Raw genomic sequence first — 23233 nt, 5'->3', positions numbered from 1 at the left:
GATGGGAAGTGGAGCTGCTGGGATTAGAACCGGTGCCCATATGGAATCCCAGTGTGTTCAAGGAAAGGACTTTAGCCGCTAGGCCGCACCTGGCTCAGAAATTATATCAGGTTTTATACAGTTTTGTTTTCAAAGTAAAATACTCAGTGTGATTTAAAATAATCAGTCTAACACGAAATATTAAGCTGGGCCATCAGCACATAGTAAGTTGAGTGTTGGCTTCCAATATGGGCACTGGTTCCAGTCCCAACTTTTCTATTTCTTATTCAGTTCCCTGCTGATGTGCCAGAGAAATCAGTGGAAGATGGCTCAAGTGCTTGGACTCCTACACTCGTGGGAGGCTTAGAAGAAGCTCAAGACTCCTGGTTTTGGACCGATCCAACTCTGGCATTGCAGCCATTTAGGGAATGAACCAGCAGCTGGAAAATCTCTATCTATCCTTTCCTCTCTGTAACTGTCTTTCAAATAAATAAATAAATTTTTGTATTAAGACTGTATTTATCAAATGTAAATTAAACAGCAAGGAAACATCTGACATATAAACTATCCTCAATATTTTCTGTTCCCCTCTCTGTCACTCCTCAAAAACCACTGAATATTTTCCTAATCAAAATTATTATGAAAGCTATAACTGAATTGACACATTCACCATTAACCTTAAAAGAAAATTAACATCATCAATTTTTTAATTTGTGCATTTTAAATCTTACTGAGCAACAAAACAGTCTCATGAAACTTATTTTTAACTAATCACCATCCACAGAATTCAATATGAAATTCAACTGCAAATATTCTACTGACTTGATAGTGACAACTGGAAATAAAGCAAAGAAGAAAGAAAATACAGAAAATGTGTTTATATTCTATGGTTATAAAATAAGAAAGGGTTTCAAAATTGTCTTCAGGATTGTTATACATACCAGGCTCCAATTTGATTATTTTTACTGCAGCCAACTCTCCAGTATGTATATTTCTGGCCTAAAAGTAAAAATAAAACATTTCTGAAGCTTGTTAATTATACATAAACTAGTTAGCATTATGTTAAGTGCTTATCAATGCTTATCGGTGCTTTTAACAGAGCATTTTTCTAAATAAAAACAGATCCATTCATTTCCACATTAAAAAGCAATACGGAAAACACGACAAGAGTCAGGCAAACTGCACCTCAGTTGAGGTCTCCTTGGGGATCCCCCACTGAAAATGCTGGACTCAGAACACCAATCATGAGGAGAACTGCAGGATCAGCGGACTGACCAGAGCATGCATGTGTCAGAACTGGGCCTCCTCAGTGGAAAAGACAGAGCAGTGGGTGGCATGCCCAGATGCACATGGAGGATATGGCAGCTCACTGGGCCTGCAGAGGACATCCGGTACCATAGCTGAGGAAGGAGAGCAGAACAAATTGGACAACTACCCCAGCCAAACATTGACAGCAAATATCAAGGCGAACAGAGATTCTAAGGTAGACTATGCCAGTCAATGGACCTTGGAAAGCATTCCTTATGCTTGATTGGCAAGATCAACAGCATTTCAGAACTCTCGAAACCACTTTAGCAGGACCCTCGGATCATGCTCCATATTGGAGACTGGGGTTGATATCAGTGCCCATTGCCCATCCCTGGGTACTGAGGTGTGGCCACCCTACAGTGACACTAAAATGATGAAAAATCTCGAGGGCCTGGAAAAACGGAAACCACCAACGCAACCGGCACACACAACAAACCAACACACAAACGCACAAATGAGCGAACGAAAAGCCGAACGAAAAGGGGAAGGTGAACCAAAAAGGGGTTTATTACCAAAAGCCGGCTGCTTATATACAGTTCTCCACCAATCACTTCTCCCCGTGGGTCCACTTTGCGCTATCTGATAGGCCAGCAATCGCAAGGGGGGGGGGCATTAGCCTATCCCTGTGACTTCCTGTTTGCCTACAGGCGGGACAAATCCCGCCTCCTGGCCCTCAGCCAGCCACCATCTTGTGACCGCCTAACATACACGTAGGGTCGGCTGCTCCCCACACTGAAGTGGTTGGGAGGCCCAGTGTGGCTTCCGCACTTGTCTCCCTGCTTTCCCCCAGATATAGGAGGAAGAAAAAGAAAATGTGGAAACAATGGTTTCACCCACTTTTCCCTAATCCTCAATCCTTCCCACCCTAATCAACTATGTAAACATCAACAAAAATCAAAGAGTATAAAAAATAGTCCTAGGCCTGGGCCTGGGCCTGTGGCCTAATGGCTAAAGTCCTTGCCTTGAATGCCCTGGGATCCCATATGGTCGCAGGTTCTAATCCCCGCAGCCCTGCTTCCCATCCAGCTCCATGCTTGTGGCCTGGGAGAGCAGTTGAGACCAGCCGAAAGCCTTGGGACCCTGCACACGCTTGGGAGACCCGGAAGAGCTCCTGGCTCCTGGCTTCAGATTAGTGCAGCTCTGGCCGTTGTGGTCACTTGGGGAGTGAATCATGAGACAGAAGATATTTCTTTCTGTCTCTCCTCCTCTGTCTATATATCTGAATTTGCAATAAAAATAAATAAATCTTAAAAAAAGTCCTACCCGGGCCCGGCACGATGGTGCAGTGGTTAAGGTCCTCGCCTTGCACACCCAGGATCCCATATGGGCACCGGTTCTAATCCCGGCAACCCCGCTTCCCCTTCCAGCTCCCTGCCTGTGGCCTGGGAAAGCAGTCGAGGACAGCCCAAAGCTTTGGGACCCTGCATCCGCGTGGAAGACCCAGACGAGGCTCCTGTGTATTGGCTCAGCTCCAACCCTGAGGCCGCCTGGGGAGTGAATCATCGGATGGAAGATCTTCCTCTCTGTATATCTGCCTTTCCAATAACATCTGTACCTACCCAGGGAATAATAGGTAACCTTTTAGTGCTCCTGTTTGCCTGTCCCATATGTGCATGTTGTGTGCGTAGAAGAGAATGACCCTATCAGAGTTATCTACAACAACCTTACAAATTCTGCCTCATTTTCCACTGACAGGATATGTAATTTATTTAATCAGTCTTCTGCTGGAATAGTTTTAATAGTGTTGCAATTACAAACATAGAGACAAACATTATCTTCATTTTATATCTGTCAAAAGCCCTGGTTATTCCTACAAACCAAATCCTAGAAGAGACACTATTTAGTAACTAACAAAATATCATGTATAGACTTACTATAAATTAGTGCTGCACTGAATATTTTTTTCTTAAAGATTTATTTATTTATTGGAAAGTCAGATATACAGAGAGGAGGAGAGACAGAGAGGAAGATCTTCCGTCCGATGGTTCACTCCCCAAGTGAGTGTAATGGCCGATGCTAGGATCTGAAGCCAGGATCCAGGAACTTCTTCCAGGTCTCCCACAGGTGCAGGGTCCCAAAGCTTTGGGCCGTCCTCGACTGCTTTCCCAGGCCACAGGCAGGGAGCTGGATGGGAAGTGGAGCCGCTGGGATTAGAATTGGTGCCCATATGGGATCCTGGGGAGTTCAAGGCGAGGACTTTAGCTGCTAGGCCATGCCGCCAGGCCCTGCACTGAATATTGTAATTGAGGCCAATGTGGTGGCATAGCTTATAAGAGCATTCTACATTGAGTGCAGTTTCAATCCTGGTTTCTTCCACTTCTGATCCACCTTTCTGCTAATGGGCCTAGAAAAGCAGCAGAGAGGCCCAATTACTTGGGTCCTTGCCACCATACTGGGGTCCCAGATGTAAATTCAGGCTTCTAGTTTCAGCCTGGCCCACCCCTGATCACTGCAGCCATCTGGTGAGTGAACTAATGGATGAAAGATTTCTCTGTTTCTTCCCCTCTCAGTCACTCCTTCAAATAAATAAGTAAATCTTAAAAAAAAAAAATCACATTACCAGAGCACGACAAAAATGGGAAAGAATACAAGAACAATGAAGAATGTAGGAACAGAATGGGAAGAGAGACACAGAGGGAAAGGCAGAAGATGAAAAAGACTTCATCCTGCAAGTCTTAAGTTTTTGGTGATGAGACGTTCCAACTGCCCTCACTTACTGTGGTGAATAGCCGGGGAGGGGCTGTCAGAAAAACAGAACATAATTTCAACTCACAGCATCCATGGAAGCTCTTTTCCCAACCATGAGCACATTTAGAAAAACATGAGGACAAAGGTCAGGCAGAAGCCTGACACCATTCCCACCTCCTGACTTTCTTACCCTAGGACAAAGCAGTGCTTGCAAAGCCTCCCTTCTTGTCCGTTCCCTAAAGATCTTTAGGCAGCATTTCAATCTCCCTGGGAGCAACACTTACACAGTGATTCTGGCAGTCTACTGCTCATTAATTCACATGCCAGTGAGACTCAGGTACAAAACACACAGCAAAGACTGTGGAATCAGCAGTGCTAACTGAACGCCTGGGAATGTCATTTAATGACTATAAAACTCTGTATTAAAAGGCAAATTTGGTAATATCATAGCAACTATATTTATTATGTTTCATAATTTACAAGAGCCTTCAAATCTATTATTCAATTCCACCTATTTAGGACTAGAAAAGACAACTTTAAAGTCAAACAACTTGGCCATAGGGCCATCTTGCAAGCAGGGTACAGAGTCAGAGGCAGAGACAGATAAAGTGTCATTTGAGAATTACTACAAAAAAGTATATTTTTAATTGCTTTTTTGTGAGAAAGTATATTTTTAATGTGAATATCTTATATTTATTTTTATTAGTATTTATTTGATTATGAGACTGACGTGCTACCTACTGCACTAACGAGGCTTCCTTATTAGTATTTATTTGAAATGCAGAGAGCCCAGAGTTGTAGATGGAGCCATAACCTACAGTGCTGGCATCCCATATGGCACTGTTTTGAGAGTTCTGGATGATTCAACTTCTGATCCAGCTCTTTGCTAATGCACCTGAAAAAGCAGCGATGGTCAAAGTATTTGAGCCCCTGAACCCCTGAGGGAGACCTGGAAGATGCTCCAGCCTCCTGGAATTGGTCTAGCCCAGCCCTGGCCATTGTGGCCATTTGGGGAGTGAACCAGCAGATGGAAGATTTCTCTCGCCATCTGATTTTTTTTTCTTTCTCTGTAAAAATCTGCCCTTCAAATACAAATAAATCTTTAAAAACAAAACAAAAGGCAGAGAGACAGAATATGTAGATGGGTCACAGAGACCCATAGAAATCTCGAAACCTGCCGCCTCACACCCTTAACAACCAAAACAGACAAGGCTGGGCATAGTTGAGGCTAAGAACTAGAAACTCAATATGGGTCTCCCAGATAGATGGCAGCAAACCAAGAACTTGAGCCATCACCTGCTTCCTCCCAAAGTGTGCACCAACAGGAAGCTAGAATGAAAAGAGAAGCCAGGACAGCAACCCAGGCACTTCAATATGGAAAGTGGCATTCAAAGGGAAGGCTCAGAAAAGTGTTAATTACACGGCATTTAACAGATCTTAGCAGTGACTTATGATGAAATAAATCACTGTGAAAATAACATAATGGTTATTTTGTATGGTGATTTTCAATGTAAAAGAATAAGAACTATTTCACATCTAAAACCTTAAGTAATCTCAGACTTCACAATTTAAATATAGGAGCCGTTGGTAGCCTAAGAAAGTAATACACATGGACTTACTTAACAGTGACAGTTAACTTATTTAGTCTGTAAATTTCAGGCAAGAAATACAATGCTTAACTTTATGACAACGACTGATATAAATATCTACATCAAGCTATTCATTTTTGTCTTCCAAGCAAAAAGTATTAAGGCAATGCACTCTGCTATTTGCCGGAAATTTAAAAAAAAAAAAAAATCTGTACTTCCCAATCACAGATTATCAACCGCCAACAACACCAATCAGAAGCAAATCACTCGGTGTCAAGTTTGGAAACGCCGTCCTCACACTGGTACAGTGTTCTCTGCTCCGCCCCCTCCACCCTTTAGCCTGGAGTTACCCTCCAGGATTCATGCTCATAGTCACCTCCCGTGGGAAGTCTCTCCTGCTATCTACAGGATGGGTAAAGACAGGTTCACAACTCTGAGCAGGATGCTCTCAAAGTGTGTGCCACATGGTAGATGCTTTGCAAAATGATGATGGTAAGAAGGCTATCATTTTCTTTATTTTAAAAAAATCCTATCAAACAATCTTTATAGCAGTTTTTATTCATGTAACAAAAACCAGAAGTGATCAAGATTGTTTTCAGTATGTGAGTGGGTAAACAAAATGCTCTACATCTATAACAGAATGCTATGCAACATGAAAAGGAGAAAACCACGAAAAGGAGAAAATCCAAATGTGGAAATCTGAAGTGAAAGGCTTAACAATGTTGTATGAAAAGGCTACGTCCAACACCATTCTGGGAAAGGTGAAACCACGGAGACAGCAAGGAGGGAAATGTCTGCCAGGGGGTCAGGGAGAGGACAGGGAGCGGAAATGCGTGAAGCACAAGGGATGCTTATGGTGGTGATACTGTTCTGCACGATATCGATATCGCAATGGTGCATGCAAATCATTATGTAGCTGTCACACTCATGAACAAAACAAAGAGGAAACCTTAATGTAAACTATAGTCATAATAATGAAACAATGTGACTTTCATTATTCCCACAAATGTGCCAAGCTAATACAAGATGTTACTAAAAGAGGAACATGTGTGCAGAGAATAGAGGTGGATAAATCTAATCTTAATATCAGCTCAGTTACTTGGTAAATTTAAGACTGTACCAAAAATTTAAGTCTGTTAATTCCTAAAAAACACAATTATTTTCTAAATAACATTTTCAGATACTTTCAATTTTTATGATTAGAAGCAACACAAACCATCACTGAAGGCTTTGAATAATCACAAAATCACATAAAACAACAGTAGGATCTCAAAATTTTCCATTCCCACACGGAAGTCAAAATATATCACATGTAGTTGCAGAAATTAAAACAATATAAAGCTTAACTCCCACTTCTGGGGATGCTAAATGTCAGTCTCCATTTTGACTACATCTTTCTGTTCTCTTCAGTGGAAGAATCGATGGTCAAATGTTTGTACTCTGTAATTTTCCAGCTGATTTTTAAAACAGAAAGCAGTACCAGGCTCTTTTATAATGAAACGCAAAGAGGCTTTCAGAAAAAAAAAAATCTCCTAAACAGAGACTTTACAGATTCGATTTACTAAAAAGATCTTTCAGAAATTTAACCATACAATTTCACACTGCAATCCAAAAGAATTTTATTTTGGTTTTTGAAATGCAACATTTCTCTCACACAAGTTAAACATGAAATTCTCAGTTCCTTCTAATGCTAACACACAAGAACTTAAAGAGCCTGCACTATATATATATAAATTTACTGAAGAATCACAAAAGCACCTCTCGTAAAAAGGATCTAAGTATATTATTCAATACCACTCACTTTAGTAAGCTATTGGTATATACTAATATTCATACTTAAGAGTACACTTAACTCCCAGAAATCTAATAAAATATGTTAATATGGTTACATATCTTATTAAATTCTCATTAATAAGGAACTAATACTATCAGTTGGGAAAACATCTTATTAAATGGAATCAATATCCCCAAAAAACCCAGCAAGAATCTTGCCAGCTAAATTTCTATTCTAAACATCAATGTACTTCTCTTTCATCTCTCAATCACATTTTCTCATTTAAATTACTACCACAATATTTTAACTCAAATCCTTTTGTTTTTGATAGTTAATAGCAAAGTCACCTTTAAATTTATACTTGTATAAAGCAAAAAGATTAAGGATGCTGATAATTAAGCTTATCCTACTTCAATATTATTATTCAACTGCCAATTTCATAAACTGTGAACTTTCCCACATGCTCTAAGATTTTAATTGAACTAAAAAACAATTTATTAAAAGAAAGACAAGTCAAAGTATTTTACCAAAAGTTTTCAACATACAATTGGCAGGTAATACTCAACTGTAGCCATGAAGTGGAAAGGAAACTTTTTTTAAATGGGAAAAAAGAAATTAGTACATAAACACAACCACCTGAAGGTCATGGCAGGGGTCAGTGTTGGGGTACAGCACACTGACCGGCTGTTTGCAATACCTGTATCACATATCTGTGTTCTGGTTAGAGTCCAGGTTGCTGTGTTTTTAATCCAGCTCCCTGCCTTGGGCAAACAAAAGATGGCCGAGAACTTGGGACTCTGTCACCCACTAGTGAGACCTGAATGGAGTTCCAGGCTCCTAGCTTTGGCCTGGTCGAACACGGTTCCTGCTAGCAGTCAACCAGTGGAAAGATGCGTCTCTGTTTTCTCCTGTCACTCTGCCTTTGAAATAAATAAATCTTTTTTTAGGAATCAATAAAAGATATGGGCAGGGAGCCCATGTTCAGCTCAGAGGTTGAGATGCCTGTAGTTCACATCAGGATGCATTGCTTAATTCTTGGCAAATAGCTCCTGACTGTAGCTTCTTGCTAAAGTTGACCCTAGTAGTCAGGAGGCATGACTCAAGGAACCATGAGTATCTGTTACAGGTGTGGGAATCTTGGGGCTGCATTTCCAGCTCTAGCCCATCCCCACCCACGGCAGATAACTAAGGATGATATATATGCCTTATCTCTCTGCCTCATGCATATATACATAAAAAAGAACTATGATACTCATAACATTCACCATCAAGATAAATGAAATAGTTTTTGTTTTCTACCTCACTATTCTTCCCATCCCCATTTAGCTTTCCTTCTGCTTATTTTTAAGGTCACCCAACACAGCCATGAAGCCAACTGAGAGCTTCAGGTTTAAGTATGTCCCATCTCGGGCCCGGCGCGGTGGCGCAAGTGGTTAGGTCCTAGCCTTGCACGCCCGGGATCCCATATGGGCGCCGGTTCTAATCCCGGCAGCCCCACTTCCCTTCCAGCTCCCTGCCTGTGGCCTGGGAAAGCAGCTGAGGACGGCCCAAGGCTTTGGGACCCTGCACCCGCGTGGGAGACCCGGAAGAGGCTCCTGGCTTCGGATCGGCATAGTATCGGCCCGTTGCGGCTCACTTGGGGAGTGAATCATCGGACGGAAGATCTTCCTCTCTGTATCTCCTCTCTGTATATCCGCCTTTCCAATAAAAAATAATAAAAATAAATCAAAAAAAAAAAAAAAAGTATGTCCCATCTCCCAGAAATCTTCAGTCAAACAACAGAATCCAGATTTGACAAGCTATGTCCAGTGTAACTGCTCCTTAGAGTCAGAATCCTGTACCTCTGATTCAAGAACACAAATCACAACCTAAAAGCAGCAACACCTCACCTATAAGGTTTGAAACATGAAGTAGTTGGTTCCTCCACAAATGAAGTAAACACAGTATGTTAAGGGCTGTAAGACTCTATACATGATTCTTTAACAGACATTACTTCTAACTAGTTCATAAATTCAATAAATATTATCAAACATTTGCTCTATGTCAGACACTACTGTTAGTGCTGGGGATGCAATGTAACAAAAACATAAAAATAGTTCCTGTCTTCAGGGAGTCCTTAACCAGTCAGAGACACAAGAAATGAATCAATAAAATATAGCAAGGGAATTGTTCTCAAAGGTGACACAAGACAATACTGGAGAGTTTAAAGGTCCAATCAAAACAAACTATAGGAAATTTCCAGAAAAAAAAAATCTAAATAGATCTAAGACAAAACTTTACTACAGGGGAAGTATGAGGGGGTAGGAGTCATAAGGGAATATGGATGGCATAACTCCAAACCAAGGTGCAAAGGCCAGAGAAAAATATGGGCAGTTCAAGATTTAACATTATTCTGTATGCAAAGAACCAAGAATGTGAAGAGGATACGATGACAGAAAACAATACTTGTTATTTCCTTCCTTCTTTCTATTTTTTTAAAGGCTTCCCAACCACTGGTTCATTTCCTAAATGCCCAGAACAGCCAGGGATGGCCCAGACCCAAACCAGAAAGAACTCAGGTATCTTGACCACCACCTGCAGCCTCCCAGAATGTGCATTAGTAAGTTAGATGAGAAGCTTAGCTGGCACTTGAAATAAGGACTCTGAAATGGGATGTGGGCATCCCATGTGGCAACTAAACCACTGCCACAAGTGCCAGCCCCTACCTTTACCACCCTGTATCATCTTGTAGATATGGTATACTAATCTCTGTCATCTCCCTTATTCTTTCAAGACTACAGGACCCCTGATTCAGAAGCTCCTCTTAACCTATTTTCACGAGGACTTCAACACTGAAGTTTACTAACTTCTCTCCCAGACTTCATTGGAATTTCAAGTTTGGTACTCTTAGCTTCCTTCTGTTCTCCCACTCCAGTGATTTTCCCAGCTTGGCAACCAAGTTTCTTCATTTTTGTGCAAGTCATTTCCAAGCTGTCTTCCATGCAGTTATACAGGTCTAGACAGGTCCTCCATCTTTCACAGGAGGCGGCCAGATTGCAGGGCTTCCCGCAGAACAAGGAAGACAAATGCAGAGCCTAAAGCCAAACTGTCCTGATGACTTACATAACAGATATTACAGTTTTCTGCCCAGTCTGTTAAGATACCAGTTTGTCTCTGAAAAAACTTTTCCCAACCTTTTGCCAATATGGACAGATTTATTAAAAAGGGAATTTCTTTTATGTAAAGTTAAATTGAACTAACTACCTAGGTGTCCTAAAGGCAAAGGAAAGGGCTTAAGTTTTAGAATAGGGAAGATATGAACTCTCAATCACTGGACACTCACGCAACTTATCTGGATAACTGGCCAAAATCCAATAAAACTCCAAAACAACTTAAAAAATTTAACTCTAGAAATTTATTTAAAGAAATAATTGGGCATGGCGCAATAGCATAGTGGTTTAAAGTCCTCGCCTTGCGCACCCAGGATCCCATATGGGCACCGGTTCTAATCCCTGCAGCCCTGCTTCCCATCCAGCTCCCTGCTTGTGGCCTGGGAAAGCAGTCGAGGATGGCCCAAAGCCTTGGGACCGTGCACCTGCGAGGAGAGAGACCCAGAGGAAGCTCCTGGCTCCTGGCTTCAGATTGGCGCAGCTCCAGCTGTTGTGGCCACTTGGGGAGTGAACCATCGGATGGAAGATCTTCTTTTCTGTCTCTCCTCCTCTTTGTATACCTGCCTTTCCAATAAAAATAATAAATAAATTTTTAAAAATAAGTAAATAAAATGGAATAAAAACAAAAGTGATCCATGCTGAGGAAATGAAGGAAAACATGGCAAAGTAAGTTCTATCCAGAAACCTGTGCTACTGGAAAAAAACTTTTCCCAGAAAAGTAACAGGCAAGGGACTCAAGGATCTCCACTACGTATTATAAAAGTTGTTAATTTACAGAAAGTTTTGTCTTTTTAAATGCATTTGGTTATATTCACATTGAGTTCTTTCTGATTTTGGTAATAGGGTTAAATGGGGCAAGAAAACCCAGGGCAGCTAAAAAGGTGTTAGTGTGTGTCACAAGTAACAAGGGTGGTTGAGGGGATATTGTTATATGGGGTTGGGTGGTGGTTGGGAGATTTGGAGAGGGGTGGAGGTTTGGTGGGATTTGTTTTTTGTTGTGTGTGGTTAAATATGGTTGTTAGTGAGGGGGGGAAATGAATGTTGTGGATGGGGTTAGGTGGTTGGTAGTGGTTGAGTTGATTATTGTTGATGTGAGTTGGGAAGGATGTGGGTTGGTTTTGTGGGGTTGGGAATGGTGGTGGGGGGAATTATGATTGGGATTTGGGGTATGGGAGAGGGGTAGAATGGGATGGTGGGGGGGTAGTTATTTTTGGATGAAGGTTGGGGTTGATTGATTAAGGTGGAATTGGGGTTTTATGTGGGGGGGGGTGGTAGATGATGGGAGTTATTGTTGAAGATGTGGTTTGGGGGGGGAGGTGTGAGATTGGGATGTGATGTAGATTTATGGAAGTTTTTGTAGGAATTGAAATGGGGGGTTTATGTTGGTGTATGGAGGTTGTTGGGTTGTGTTTGGGGGGTTTTTATGGGTTAGGTGGGGGTGGGTTTTTTTGTTGGGTGGTGTGGGGGGGATTTTATGGTGGGTATAGGGGATTGGGTTTGATGTGGGGAGGGGATAATTTGGTGGTTTGTGGGGGGAGGGTTGTATATTGTTGTAAAAGGGTAGGATTTTTATGGGTATTTAATGAATTGAGGGGTATGGTTAGGATATTTTATGATTATGGTGTGGTATGTTGGTTGGGATATGTGTTAGTGTAGTATAGGAGGATAAGGGAAAGGGGAGGTAGATGTGTAAAGAAATTATTGGAAGGGGGGGGGGGAGATAGGGGTTTTTTGGGTTTGATGGTGAAGGAGTGGTTATTAGTTATTGGTTATTTTTGTAGATTTTGGAAATTATATGTAATTGAATTTTGGAAGTTGAGAAATTGGTGAGGTGAGTAATTTGGGGAGATTTAGGTATTTGGTTAGAGGGGTTGGGGATGGAGATAGGGAGTTAAGGTAGGAAGGGAAGAGGAAATGGGGAAGGGGGAAGTTTGAATATTGGGTTTGGGGGTGTTGGAAAAAGTTTCAAAACATTTGGAGAACAAAAGCAAAATAAAAAAGAAATACTAGTGAATTTCCACAGTTTCATTTATCTACAGCAAGAACACACTGAAAATGCTGAACCTATTTTAAAAACACAGAGAATACAACATGTATCTTAAGTCCCATCTGGCTGTGTTCACAAGTCACTTGTGGAACCAGAGTATGCACGCCTGCAGGAGTCATGGCACTGCTTTATGACTATGTTCAACTTGAAGTAGACTGGTGTTTTAAAATAACTTGCTCCCACCTGTAGCCCATAGCTTCACATTCACAATCAGAACCATGTCCGTGTCCTCTTTTTTTAGGTAGTCACAACATAAGTTACTTATGAAGAGTATGAAAAATAAATACTGAAGATCATTTTAGCCAGATGGTTGACTTATAGAATACATGCCCACAACTCACTCCAAGAAAACATGTTTTATCTTCCAATAATTAACACAGCATCTATTTAAAATTTTCAGTCAGATATACGCTAGCTTAATAAAGAACATAATTTGGGGTTTTCTTTTTAGGATTTATTTATTTATTATTTGATTTATTTAGAAAGGTAGATTTCACAGAGAAGCAGAGACAGAGAACTCTTCCATCTATCAATCCACTTCCCAAATGGCTGCAACGGCTGGAGAAGAGCTTAGCTGATCCCAAGCCAGGAACCAAGAGCTTCTTTCATGCCTCCAATGTGATATGGGGTCTCAAGGCTTGGGGCCATTCTCTGCTAACTTCCTAGGCCAAAGCAGGGAATCACAATCTATAACAGGGAAGACATAGAAACAAAACATGCCACTTGAAAGAGGAATGGATAAAGAAACTGTGGCACTGGAGAGACAGGCAGACAGTGCAAAAGGAAGATCTTTCTGTCTCTTCTTCTCTCTGTAAACCTGCCTTTCCAATTAAAAAATTTTACATATATGAGATTTGAGGACCCAGCGCAGTAGCCTAGTGCCTGAAGTCATCACCTTGCATGTGCTAGGATCTCATATGGGCGTCAGTTCCTGTCCCAGCAGCTCTAACTCCCTTCCAGTTCTCTGCTTGTGGCCTGGGAAAGCAGTGCAGGACAGCCCAAAGCCTTGGGACTCTGTACCCAAGTGGGAGACCCAGAAGAGCTCCTGGCTTCAGATTGGATTGGTTCTCAGCTTGGCTCCAGCCTCTGTGGGCACTTGGGAAGTGTCTGAGCTTCCCCAACCTACCTCCAGTATCCTTCCCAAGCAATATCTATACCACTTAATTTGTTGAATTGGGTTTTTTAAAAATATTTTTTTCTTAAAGATTTAGTTATTTTTATTGGAAAGTCAGATATACAGAAACAAGGAGAGACAGAAAGGAAGATCCTCCGTCTGATGATTCACTCCCCAAGTGAGCGCAATGGCCGGAGCTGTGCCAATCTGAAGCCAGGAGCCAGGAGCCTCCTCTGGACCCCCCACGCAGGTGCACGGTCCCAAAGCTTCGGGCGGTCGTCAACTGCTTTCCCAGGCCACAAGCAGGGAGCTGGATGGGAAGTAGGGCTGCCGGGATTAGAACCAGCACCTGTAGGGGACCCTGGTGCTTTCAAGGCGAGGACTTTAATAACCACTATGCTATTGTGCCGGGCCCAAACTGTTTATTTTTAATGTATCTTTATTCTTTCTAACATACCATACAACTTTTTTTGTTTTTTTACTGTTTTGTCACTCAATCCCTCATCCCTGAAGACAAGTTCCAGCAAAGAGCAGATCACTGTCTACTTGGTTCACTGAACATGTACTGGGTCTCCTATAAATCCAGGACTGGGTCTCCTATAAATCTGCTCAATGTTCAATAATCTATTCTACCCTATCATTCCAGTTCTTCATAGGATAATGTGCCTCACACTAACTTATCAGGGAACATACAGAGATGGGCATCAATGAGGTTCTCAGAGAGAGAGAGCAGGAGAGAAAGATGAATTACAGATTTACCCCCTATCTTGGTCTCTAACAATCTCATCCTAAATTTTTGCAGTTAATTCTTTCCTAAATTTTCTATTCCTCCCAAATTTTCTATTCCTTCTCTGTGAAACTCCTTCTCTAACTCAGCAGTCCTCTTGGTCACTTGAAATGGTGGCTTAATGCTGCACTCACTCAGTCTCCAGGGGAGAACAGGAGGAACCTCTGCATGGCTCATCTCCTGTCCTGTCGTAGCTAAATAGCTGTGAGAACCAGGACACTTCCCTTTTACTTCCTTATTTAGCATTCACACCTCAATGCCTCTGCTCTTTTTTTTTTTTAAGCTGTATTTACTTGAACATCCAGAACTAGAAAGAGTGGGAAAGAAAATCTTCTGTCCAGTGGTTCAATCCCCAAACTACCACAATTCCCAGGGCTGGACTAGATTGAAGCCAGGAGCCTGGACCTCCACCTAGGTCTCCCAGGTGAGTGGCAGGTGTTCAAGTACTTATGTCTCCTTCTATTGCTTTCCCAAACATAATTTGCAGGGAGCTAAAATTGGAAATGGAGCTACTGTAGAGTGGAGCAGGAAATGCCAGTGGTGTAGGCATAGGCTTAACCCACTGCATCACAATACCAACGTTTCCTCTGCTCTTAGTCCTTCATTCTTGGACCACTGTTGTTGCTCACTCCTGCACGACTATTTATGGAACACATGCTATGTTATAGGCACCATGCTAGGAGAGCTGATTCAGTGGCAAGTTCCCTATTTCCATTTGGTTTGAATCTAGCAACAAGAATAACAAGGACAAATACTGAGTGAGGGCCCTGTGCTGTGGCTTGGTGAGTAAAGCTGCCACTGTATGGTCAACATTCCCATACAGACACAGGTTCCAGGGCTGGTTCCTCCACTTCTGATCCAGCTCCCTGCTAATGTGCCTGGGAAAGCAGTGGAGGATGGCCCCAGTGCTTGGACCCCTGCACCCATATGGGAGACTGAGAAGAAGCTCCTAGCTTCTGGCTTCAGACCAACACAGCTCTGGCTAGAGCAACCTTTTGGAGAGTGAACCAGCAGATGGAAGCTCACTCTTTCCCCTCTCTGCCTTCCAAATAAATCAATTAAACACACACACACACAAAACCCAGACCCCACAAATGTGCTATTTCCTAATTCTGTTGATAGCATCAAAGTTGTCACCCAAGCCATAAATTTTAATGCCATCAATCTGCCCCAGGCCCTGCACAGTGGCCACCAGGGATTGATTAGCTTCTAAATCTGATTCAGAACTAACCTATTCTTTTACCTCCTAATACTCTGGTGTCCAACCTTGGGCTTGCATTAACTCTCATCTGAATTATTCTGTAGCAAGTTCCTTCACTTCCAGTCATTCTGTATGCATCCTCTCCAGTACACTATGAAGATTCCCCCTTCAAATGTTTCTTCAGTACCTTATGAGACACAAATTTCACAATCTGGTTGTTCTCTGCCTATTAAGTCTGTGCAGGTACTATTCCCAGACCTCAGGTATCTTTGCCTACCTTCATTGAGAAAGTACCCTAGTTTTTTCAAAAATCCAGCTTATGCTCCTTCCTTTGTTAATCTTTCCTGGTTTACTTCCTCTTCCCCCTACCATGTCACTTATCAAAACAAAAGTTTATATGTGTTTTCCTGGCTAAATTACATATTCTTTGTTAATGGCGTACTCTCTTTTGTTTGCATCCACACACAGTACACAAAGTCAGCACTCACTAAGTACCTGCTGAACGACTGAATGGGATCCATCAGGCACTGTCTCTATACAATGGGAACCTGGAGTATGTTTCAAAACACCTGAAGTTACTCCAGAGTTGTGCCTGTGACTGAGGGAGTTAATGGGAGAACATGTATGTAGAGGGCTTCACCCGGTTAGCCCCAGTTTGTCTACTGCCCAGAGGACAAGACTTCATCTACAATTTGTGGAAGTAATAAGACTACAGGGCAAAGGTCTCTAGACAAGTTGTTATTCATAGTTACACAAAGATTTAAAATTGGAAATAACAAACATGAAACAGTATAATTAAATGAAGCTTCAATCAGTGGATCCCTTAAAGTTAGCATTTTTTAAGAATATTTAATGATGGGAAAATGTGAGTCACTCCAACAGAGTAGGATAAAGAAATACATCAAGATCCCAGCAAAAAAATTAAACAAAACTATTTGTGGAACACTCTGGTTAAAAACACAGTGGGGCTGGCACTACAGCGTAGCAGGTAAAGAAGTTGCCTAAGGTGCTGGCATTCTATGTGAGCACCAGTTCATGTGCCAGCTTCTCTATTTCTGATCCAGCTTGCTGCTAAAATGCCTGGGAAAGAAGCAGAGGATGGCTCAAGTCCTTGGGCCCCTGTACTCACGAGGGAGACCTGGATGAGGTTTCAGACTTCGGGACAGTACTTGAGGATAGAAGATCTCTGGCTCTCCTTTCTCTCTGTAGCTGTCTTTCAAATAAATAAAGGTCTTGTATAGGCTTTTTTTTTTAAGATTTATTTTTTTTTTATTAGAAAGGCAGATATACAGAGAGAGGAGAGACAGAGAGGAAGATCTTCCATCCGATGATTCACTCCCCAAGTGAGCGCAACGGTCCATGCTATGCCGATCCGAAGCCAGGAGCCCTGGGCGTGCAAGGCGAGGAGGACCTTAACCACTGCACCACCGTGCCGGGCCCCTTGTATAGGCTTTTAAAAAAAACACTTAGAAAAAAACTTGAATAAATTACATTAATTATTAACACTTTAGGTACTTTTCTATAACTAAGGTGATTTAACAAACATTCACAGAACATCTACCTGCCTGTCACAGTACAGTGACATGTAAGAGACAACCACGTGTTTCTGCCCTCTGGAAATAAGCATCTCCTACTATCAACATCAATTGGAAAAAGCAATAAACCTTTGAAAGAAGTACTGAGGATTGCTCACTCTAAATTTACATCCCACAAAGGTAAAAAAAAAAAAATCCCTAGAATATCTCTGGAATCTAGACTAGAAACAATTTTGATACAAATGTTTGGATAAAAACTGCCAGATGGCTGGTACCGCTGACTATGGGCTGTATCATACCACATTTGTTCTAGATCATCATGGACAGAATGCTCCATATTTCCCCCTTCCCATTAGCAAATTTAGGATTTCATAGTATGTAACACTTGCTCAGTTGAAATTTAATCCTTAATTCATCATCTACCCCATTCCTTTTCTGTGCTCCCTTCTCCTCCATTACTTCCTGCTCTCCACTCTCATGGTTTAGTCCATTTGTGTATAACAACCGTTAACACTGCTATTCTACTTTCAGGCAGGAAACAGCAAGTTTAAGACCAAGCTCTCCATCTTGGGGACTGACAGCAAAGACAGGAGCCTCAGAGGGCTCTGCAGTTTTGCAGACTGTAAAGAATAATTCAGGGAGCCAGTGTAGGAGCACAATGAGTTAAGTGGCTGCCTGCAACACCAGTATTTCATATGGGTACCAGTACCCCATGAGTTTGAGCTGCACTTGCTCTGCTTCCCATCTAGCTCCCTGCTACTGCAACTGGGAAAGCAGCAGAAGCAGGCCCAAGTGCTAGGACCCTTTGTCACATGTGTGGGAGACCTGGAAGAAGCTCCTGGCTTTTGGAAGTCAAATAGTGGAATAAAAAATTCTTTCTCTCTTTGAGTAACTTTTCCAAATAAATTAATTAAATGTGCAAAATAACTTTAAAAAATAGTAATTCACAATTTCAAAGCTGTAGTTCTTTCAAATCTTCTGCTTCATAAGATGTTTGAAGTGTTAAAAACAAAGTGGAGCCAACACTGAGAACAACTCATTTATCCTCGAAGTTCATTGTATTGTGCTAGTTTATGCCACAGATTGAAAAGCACTTTAAAATTTACTATGCTTTTCATCTCTTCAGAACACTGAAATACAGTAAAAGTTGACTCAAAAGTTCAGCACTAAAGTCTTTCTTTTAGACAAATTAAGAAATATAAACTGACAAAATGCCACAGAACTAAGATCACTGATAATGAATAGGCTGAGTAATTTTTCAGAAACATTTTCTCATGAAACTCAAATAACTGAAACATGTAATAAATATACATATGCAGAAATCACAAAAGGCATTGATGGAACCTAGTGTTACATTCTAACACAAGCACTGGTAGACATTTGGCTTAATGATTAGGAAACCACTTATGACACCACATTCCACAACAAAGAACCTGGGTTCCACACTTGGAGCAGCCTCCAGCTCCTGACTTCAATTTCCTACTAACATGGATCCTGGGAAGCTGATGGCTCAAGGAACAGCATTCCTGCCCCTATACTGGGAGACCTGGATTGAATTCCTGGAACCCTGGCTCCTGGCTTTGTGTGGCCCAGGCCCCGCCACTATAAGCTTTCAGGAAGTGAACCAGTAGATAAGAACCCTCTCTTTGTCTTTCATATAACAATTATTTAACAAAAAAAAAAAAATTGTGTATTTTCATTGCAAAGTCAGATATATATATATATATAGAGAGAGAGAGAGAGAAAAACAGAGAAATATCTTCTGTCCGATGATTCACTCCACAAGTGACCGTAACAGATGGAGCTGTGCTGATACAAAGCCAGGAGCCAGGAGCTCTTTCAGGTCTCCCATGCAGGCACAGGTCCCAAAGCTTTGGGCCGTCCTCGACTGCTTTTCCCAGGCCACAAGCAGAAAGCTGGATAAGAAGTAGGGCCAGTGGATTAGAACTGGCGCCTATATGGGATCCTGGGCACATTCAAGGCGAAGACTTTAGCCGCTAGGCCAAGACACTGGGCCTCATGTAATAATTCTTAGTACTAACTTAATGTTGTGATACCAAAAGCAAAGGCTCAGAGTACTGGCTGGTAGGACCGCTGCCAGTTATCTGCCTATTCAGAAATTTTGAGAAAGTACTTACTCCTGGGCCTGGCGCGATAGCATAGTGGTTAAAGTCCTTTCCTTGAACGCGCCAGGATCCCATATGGACACCAGTTCTAATCCCACCAGGCCCGCTTCCCATCCAGCTCCCTGCTTGTGGCCTGGGAAAGCAGTGGAGGACAGCCCAAAGTCTTGGGACCCTGCACTGCATTGGAGACCCAGAAGAAGCTCCTGGTTCCTGGCTTTGGACTGGATCAGCTCCAGCCGTTGTGGCCGCTTGGGGAGTGAACCATCAGACAGAAGATCTTCCTTCCTGTCTCTCCTCCTTTTTGTATATCTTCCATTCCAATAAAAAGAAAAATAAATCTTTTTTCTTTTAAAGATTTATTTATTTTTATTGGAAAGGCTCTGGGTCTCCCACATGGGTGCAGGAACTCAAGGCTCTGGGCTGTCCTTGACTGCTTTCCCAGGCCACAGGCAAGGAGCTGGATGGGAAGCAGGGCCGCAGGGATTAGAACCTGTGCCCATATGGGATCCTGGTGTGTTCAAGGTGAGGACTTTAGCCGCTAGGCCACAATGCCAGGCCTGAAAAAATCAATACATCTTAAAAGAAAGTACTTACTCTTAGCCTAATTGATATATATATATATATAATTCTAGGTGCTATTGGAGACAGAACAGTGAACAAAAAACAGATAAATACTCCTGCCCTCATGGAGCATTTTAGTCGAATGAGATAAAAAAGGGAAAAAAAATTGAGTGGAACATTGTTAGATGATTATACATACAAAGAAAAAAAAAAGAAGAAAATGAAGAGGATGTCAACCAAGGAGGGAAGGAGCAAGTCTTTTAGCACCTGGGAAGTCACCGTCAACAGAGGAAACATCAGGCAGAAAGGCCAAAGGTAGGAAGCTGCTTACTACTGTTCAAGGAAGGGCAAGCAGGCCAATGTGGTTAGCGTGGAATGACGGAGAGATACAGGCAAGGTCTGGGCTCGCTGGGGGAGCGTCCAGGGAAGGCTTTCAAGGACAGGCAGGAAAGCAACAGGTAGATAGAAGGGCCAATTCCTGATAATTAGCACAAAAGAGAGCAAGACAGGAGACATGAATGTTTTAAAGATATTTAGGAATCAGGGATTAGCCTAGTGTGCAGCAAGTATACACTAGGTGTAACATCACGTGTGAGGAGAGGGGACCATGGGTTTGGAGGGGTGTGTGAAGATGGGGTGTAATACTCAGTCTCTGACTTAGTCTTAGCAGCCTATTTGAGAGACACAGGGTCACCAGGGTAAGAAACAGGCACCTCAAACACTATCTGTGCTTTCCCTGGCAGGAATAAAGCCCTGCTCCAGATAAGTTGCTTCAGCTGCTGTATCTCTAAAGAAAACAGGCACTGGTGGTGAGCTCTCTGCAGGGGAAATGAGTCCTGAAATTTTCTTGTAGGGAGAAGAGAAAGCTAGAACTGGAATTGAGACCGATGCACAATCAACGTGATCTAAACTAGTCTAATACACAGTGAATCATAAGACAAAGATGACCTAAAAATGGGACTAAGGCAGCAAACAGCAATTCCCATGTTTAAAAGAGCATTCCACAAACTGAGTAATACAGGGGTAAACAATGAAAGAGTTCATCAACTCTAGTTTTACATAAAGAGGAGAATCATGTCCAAAAAAAAAAAAAAAAAGACAGCTGGGATGCTGCTAACAACTCAGACAACTCAGTACTTAAAAGGGTGCCCAGTAAAGGAAAGTCAATGCCTACTTATTTAAAATATCTCACCACTGGAGTTCATCACAGTAGAATTAAAACAGTCTAAGAGCTGTCATGACCACCTTCAACTGCTACTACTAATAGGGAGAAAGTTACACAAATGCAAATAAGCTAGAAGAAAGGGTATTTTCTATCACCTGTGCAAAACAAGGATATGACCCCCAGAGGCATGTACTGGTTAGTTACCCACAGGACACAGGGCCATTTCAGCTATGTGCCAGTCCCTGGTTTGCAAGAATGGTGTGCATACTCTTCAGCCAGCAGCCAATCCAATACACCAAGACGCTGCTGCAAAAAGTAAGCGAACTTTCCCTTAATATCTCCCAAGCTACATTAATGCTTCCTTTGTGGAACAGAGAACAAAAAGCCTAAAGGAAGTCTCTAACAATCTCTTTCCTTTCAGCTCTTGGAGAACCCAGTGTTGGTTTGCTTTAAATCCTAAATTAAGACGGATTCAACTTCACTGACATAGTTTGTCTAAAGCCACAGAAAGAGCAGGGACTGGAGGGCATGTAGAGACGGATACATCCACACACACACAGGTGCACGCGCGCGCGCACACACACACACACACACACACACAGATCTTATCCATCCACTTGTGGTTACGGGATGTTACAAACCCCAAACAGGGAAGTGCTCATGTAGGGGAAAAAAAAGAAGCCAGCAAGCCGCTATTACATTTTGAATCATCAACCAGATACAAATGATCAAACTTCTGCCAGGAAAACTATCTACTACACGGAATGATAGTTGTAAACATACCACTTTAACCCAACATTAGGTTGCCAACAGCCAGAATTTAGAAACAGGATTTCACAGGACTTCTGTTTAAAGTTATTGCTTAATTCTATCAAGCTCATCCAACAAACTTTTTGTTTTTATGCCTGAACGTCAATATTCTCTGCTATTGTCTTCCAGGAAGCATCTTAGCAAAATGACACTAGAATATCCTTCAGGATAACTCCACAGTAGATTCAAACGTGCTTCAAAACCATAAATAAACTTTTCAAAGTCTTTACACCACAAAAAAGGGTAACCGCGGTTTGCAGCGATGTGGTTTTCGTTTCTGCTGGCTGGTAGCACCGGGAGCCAGCCATGGAGAGTACAGTAAAAAAAGGGACTCCGGCCGCTTCCTCTCCAAGATGCAACAATAAAAGAGCATCCCGCCCTCTCCGTGCGCTTGATCGGAAAAGCGGCCCGATTCCCGGGAGCCCGGCGGCCACTCGGCCCGGCCTGCCTCACCTTGTACACGTCTCCGTAGGTGCCGCTGCCGACCCTCTGGACGAGCTCGTAGTCCTGCTGCGGGTTCCGCCTCAGGATGTCCGCGGCAGGCCGCGGCGGGGCCTCCATCTTCGCTCAGGGCCCGGCCCCCGGCGGCTCTGCCCCGCGGCGCCCCGATTCCCGCTAACGAGGGCGAGCGGCGCCGCTTCCCAACATGGAGCGTCCTCCCGCAGCTCCGCCTGCACAAGGGACAAGCCAAGGCGGGTCAGCAGCGTCGCGGGCGACGACCCTGCAAGCGGCCCGCGCGGTCCAGCCCCCTTCCTTCCGTCCCGCCGGCGGCCCTGAGGAAGCGAGCCTGGAAAGGGCTCCCGGCGCCCTCTCGCGCGCAGCCCCGTTCGGGCCGCGGCCCTTCCCCCGCTGCTCCCCCGGCCGCCCGCGAACCTCCCGGCCCGGCCCGACCCGGCCTCCCCGCCCGCCGGGGCCCAGGGCCGGCTGGGTACCTGAGAGGAGGCGGCCCGACTCTTTTGTTGAGCGCCGACCTACTTTCTCGACTGCTCCGCGTGCGGCTCGCCGTCGCCGGTGGCCGCGCCGAGTCTCCCGCCGCTGCCGCAGCCGCTGCCGCCGCTGCCACCGCCCGCTGGCTTGCTGCGCGCGTTCTCTCAGAGGCGGCCGAGACGCGTACGGTCGCTGCCGCACCACGTTCCCCACCCGGGGCTGCGTCACCGGGAGACACGTTCCCGGCCAGCGTGGGTTGGCGCCCAGCGGCCCTTCCAAGCGCGCCGGCCGCGGGACCAGAGTGCCGCCCTGAGGCCTGCGGACGACACGGCACTTTCGCCGCAGTACCGCCGCGCCCCCCTCGCTCAGCGCGTCCTCCCGGGGCCTAACTCCGCTCTTCCCGCCGGCAGAGACCGGGACGCTCCAGGCACTCGTGAGCCGACGAGCCTCCGTTAAACCGTCCCCAGATTCGT

General features: G+C 43.5%; 1 protein-coding gene across 1 annotated transcript in view; it reads right to left on the bottom strand.

The window, feature by feature from the left end:
• MAP4K5 (mitogen-activated protein kinase kinase kinase kinase 5) overlaps window positions 1–22878 on the bottom strand; it is a 95489-nt gene extending 72611 nt beyond the window's left edge. The window contains exons 1-3 of the mRNA XM_040970023.1: window positions 22766–22878; window positions 22287–22504; window positions 921–978 (exon numbers count right to left, since the gene is read on the bottom strand). Coding sequence (XP_040825957.1) covers window positions 921–978; window positions 22287–22394 — 166 coding nt within the window. The 5' untranslated portion in view covers window positions 22395–22504; window positions 22766–22878. The remainder of the gene's footprint in view (window positions 1–920; window positions 979–22286; window positions 22505–22765) is intronic.
• Between the last annotated feature and the right edge of the window lie 355 nt (window positions 22879–23233).

This window comes from Ochotona curzoniae, unplaced genomic scaffold, assembly GCF_017591425.1.
Source record: "Ochotona curzoniae isolate NIBS_2020 unplaced genomic scaffold, NIBS_Ocur_1.0 scaffold_4701, whole genome shotgun sequence".
NCBI classification, from domain to species: Eukaryota; Metazoa; Chordata; class Mammalia; order Lagomorpha; family Ochotonidae; genus Ochotona; species Ochotona curzoniae.
This window is presented reverse-complemented; position numbering and strand designations above follow the sequence as displayed.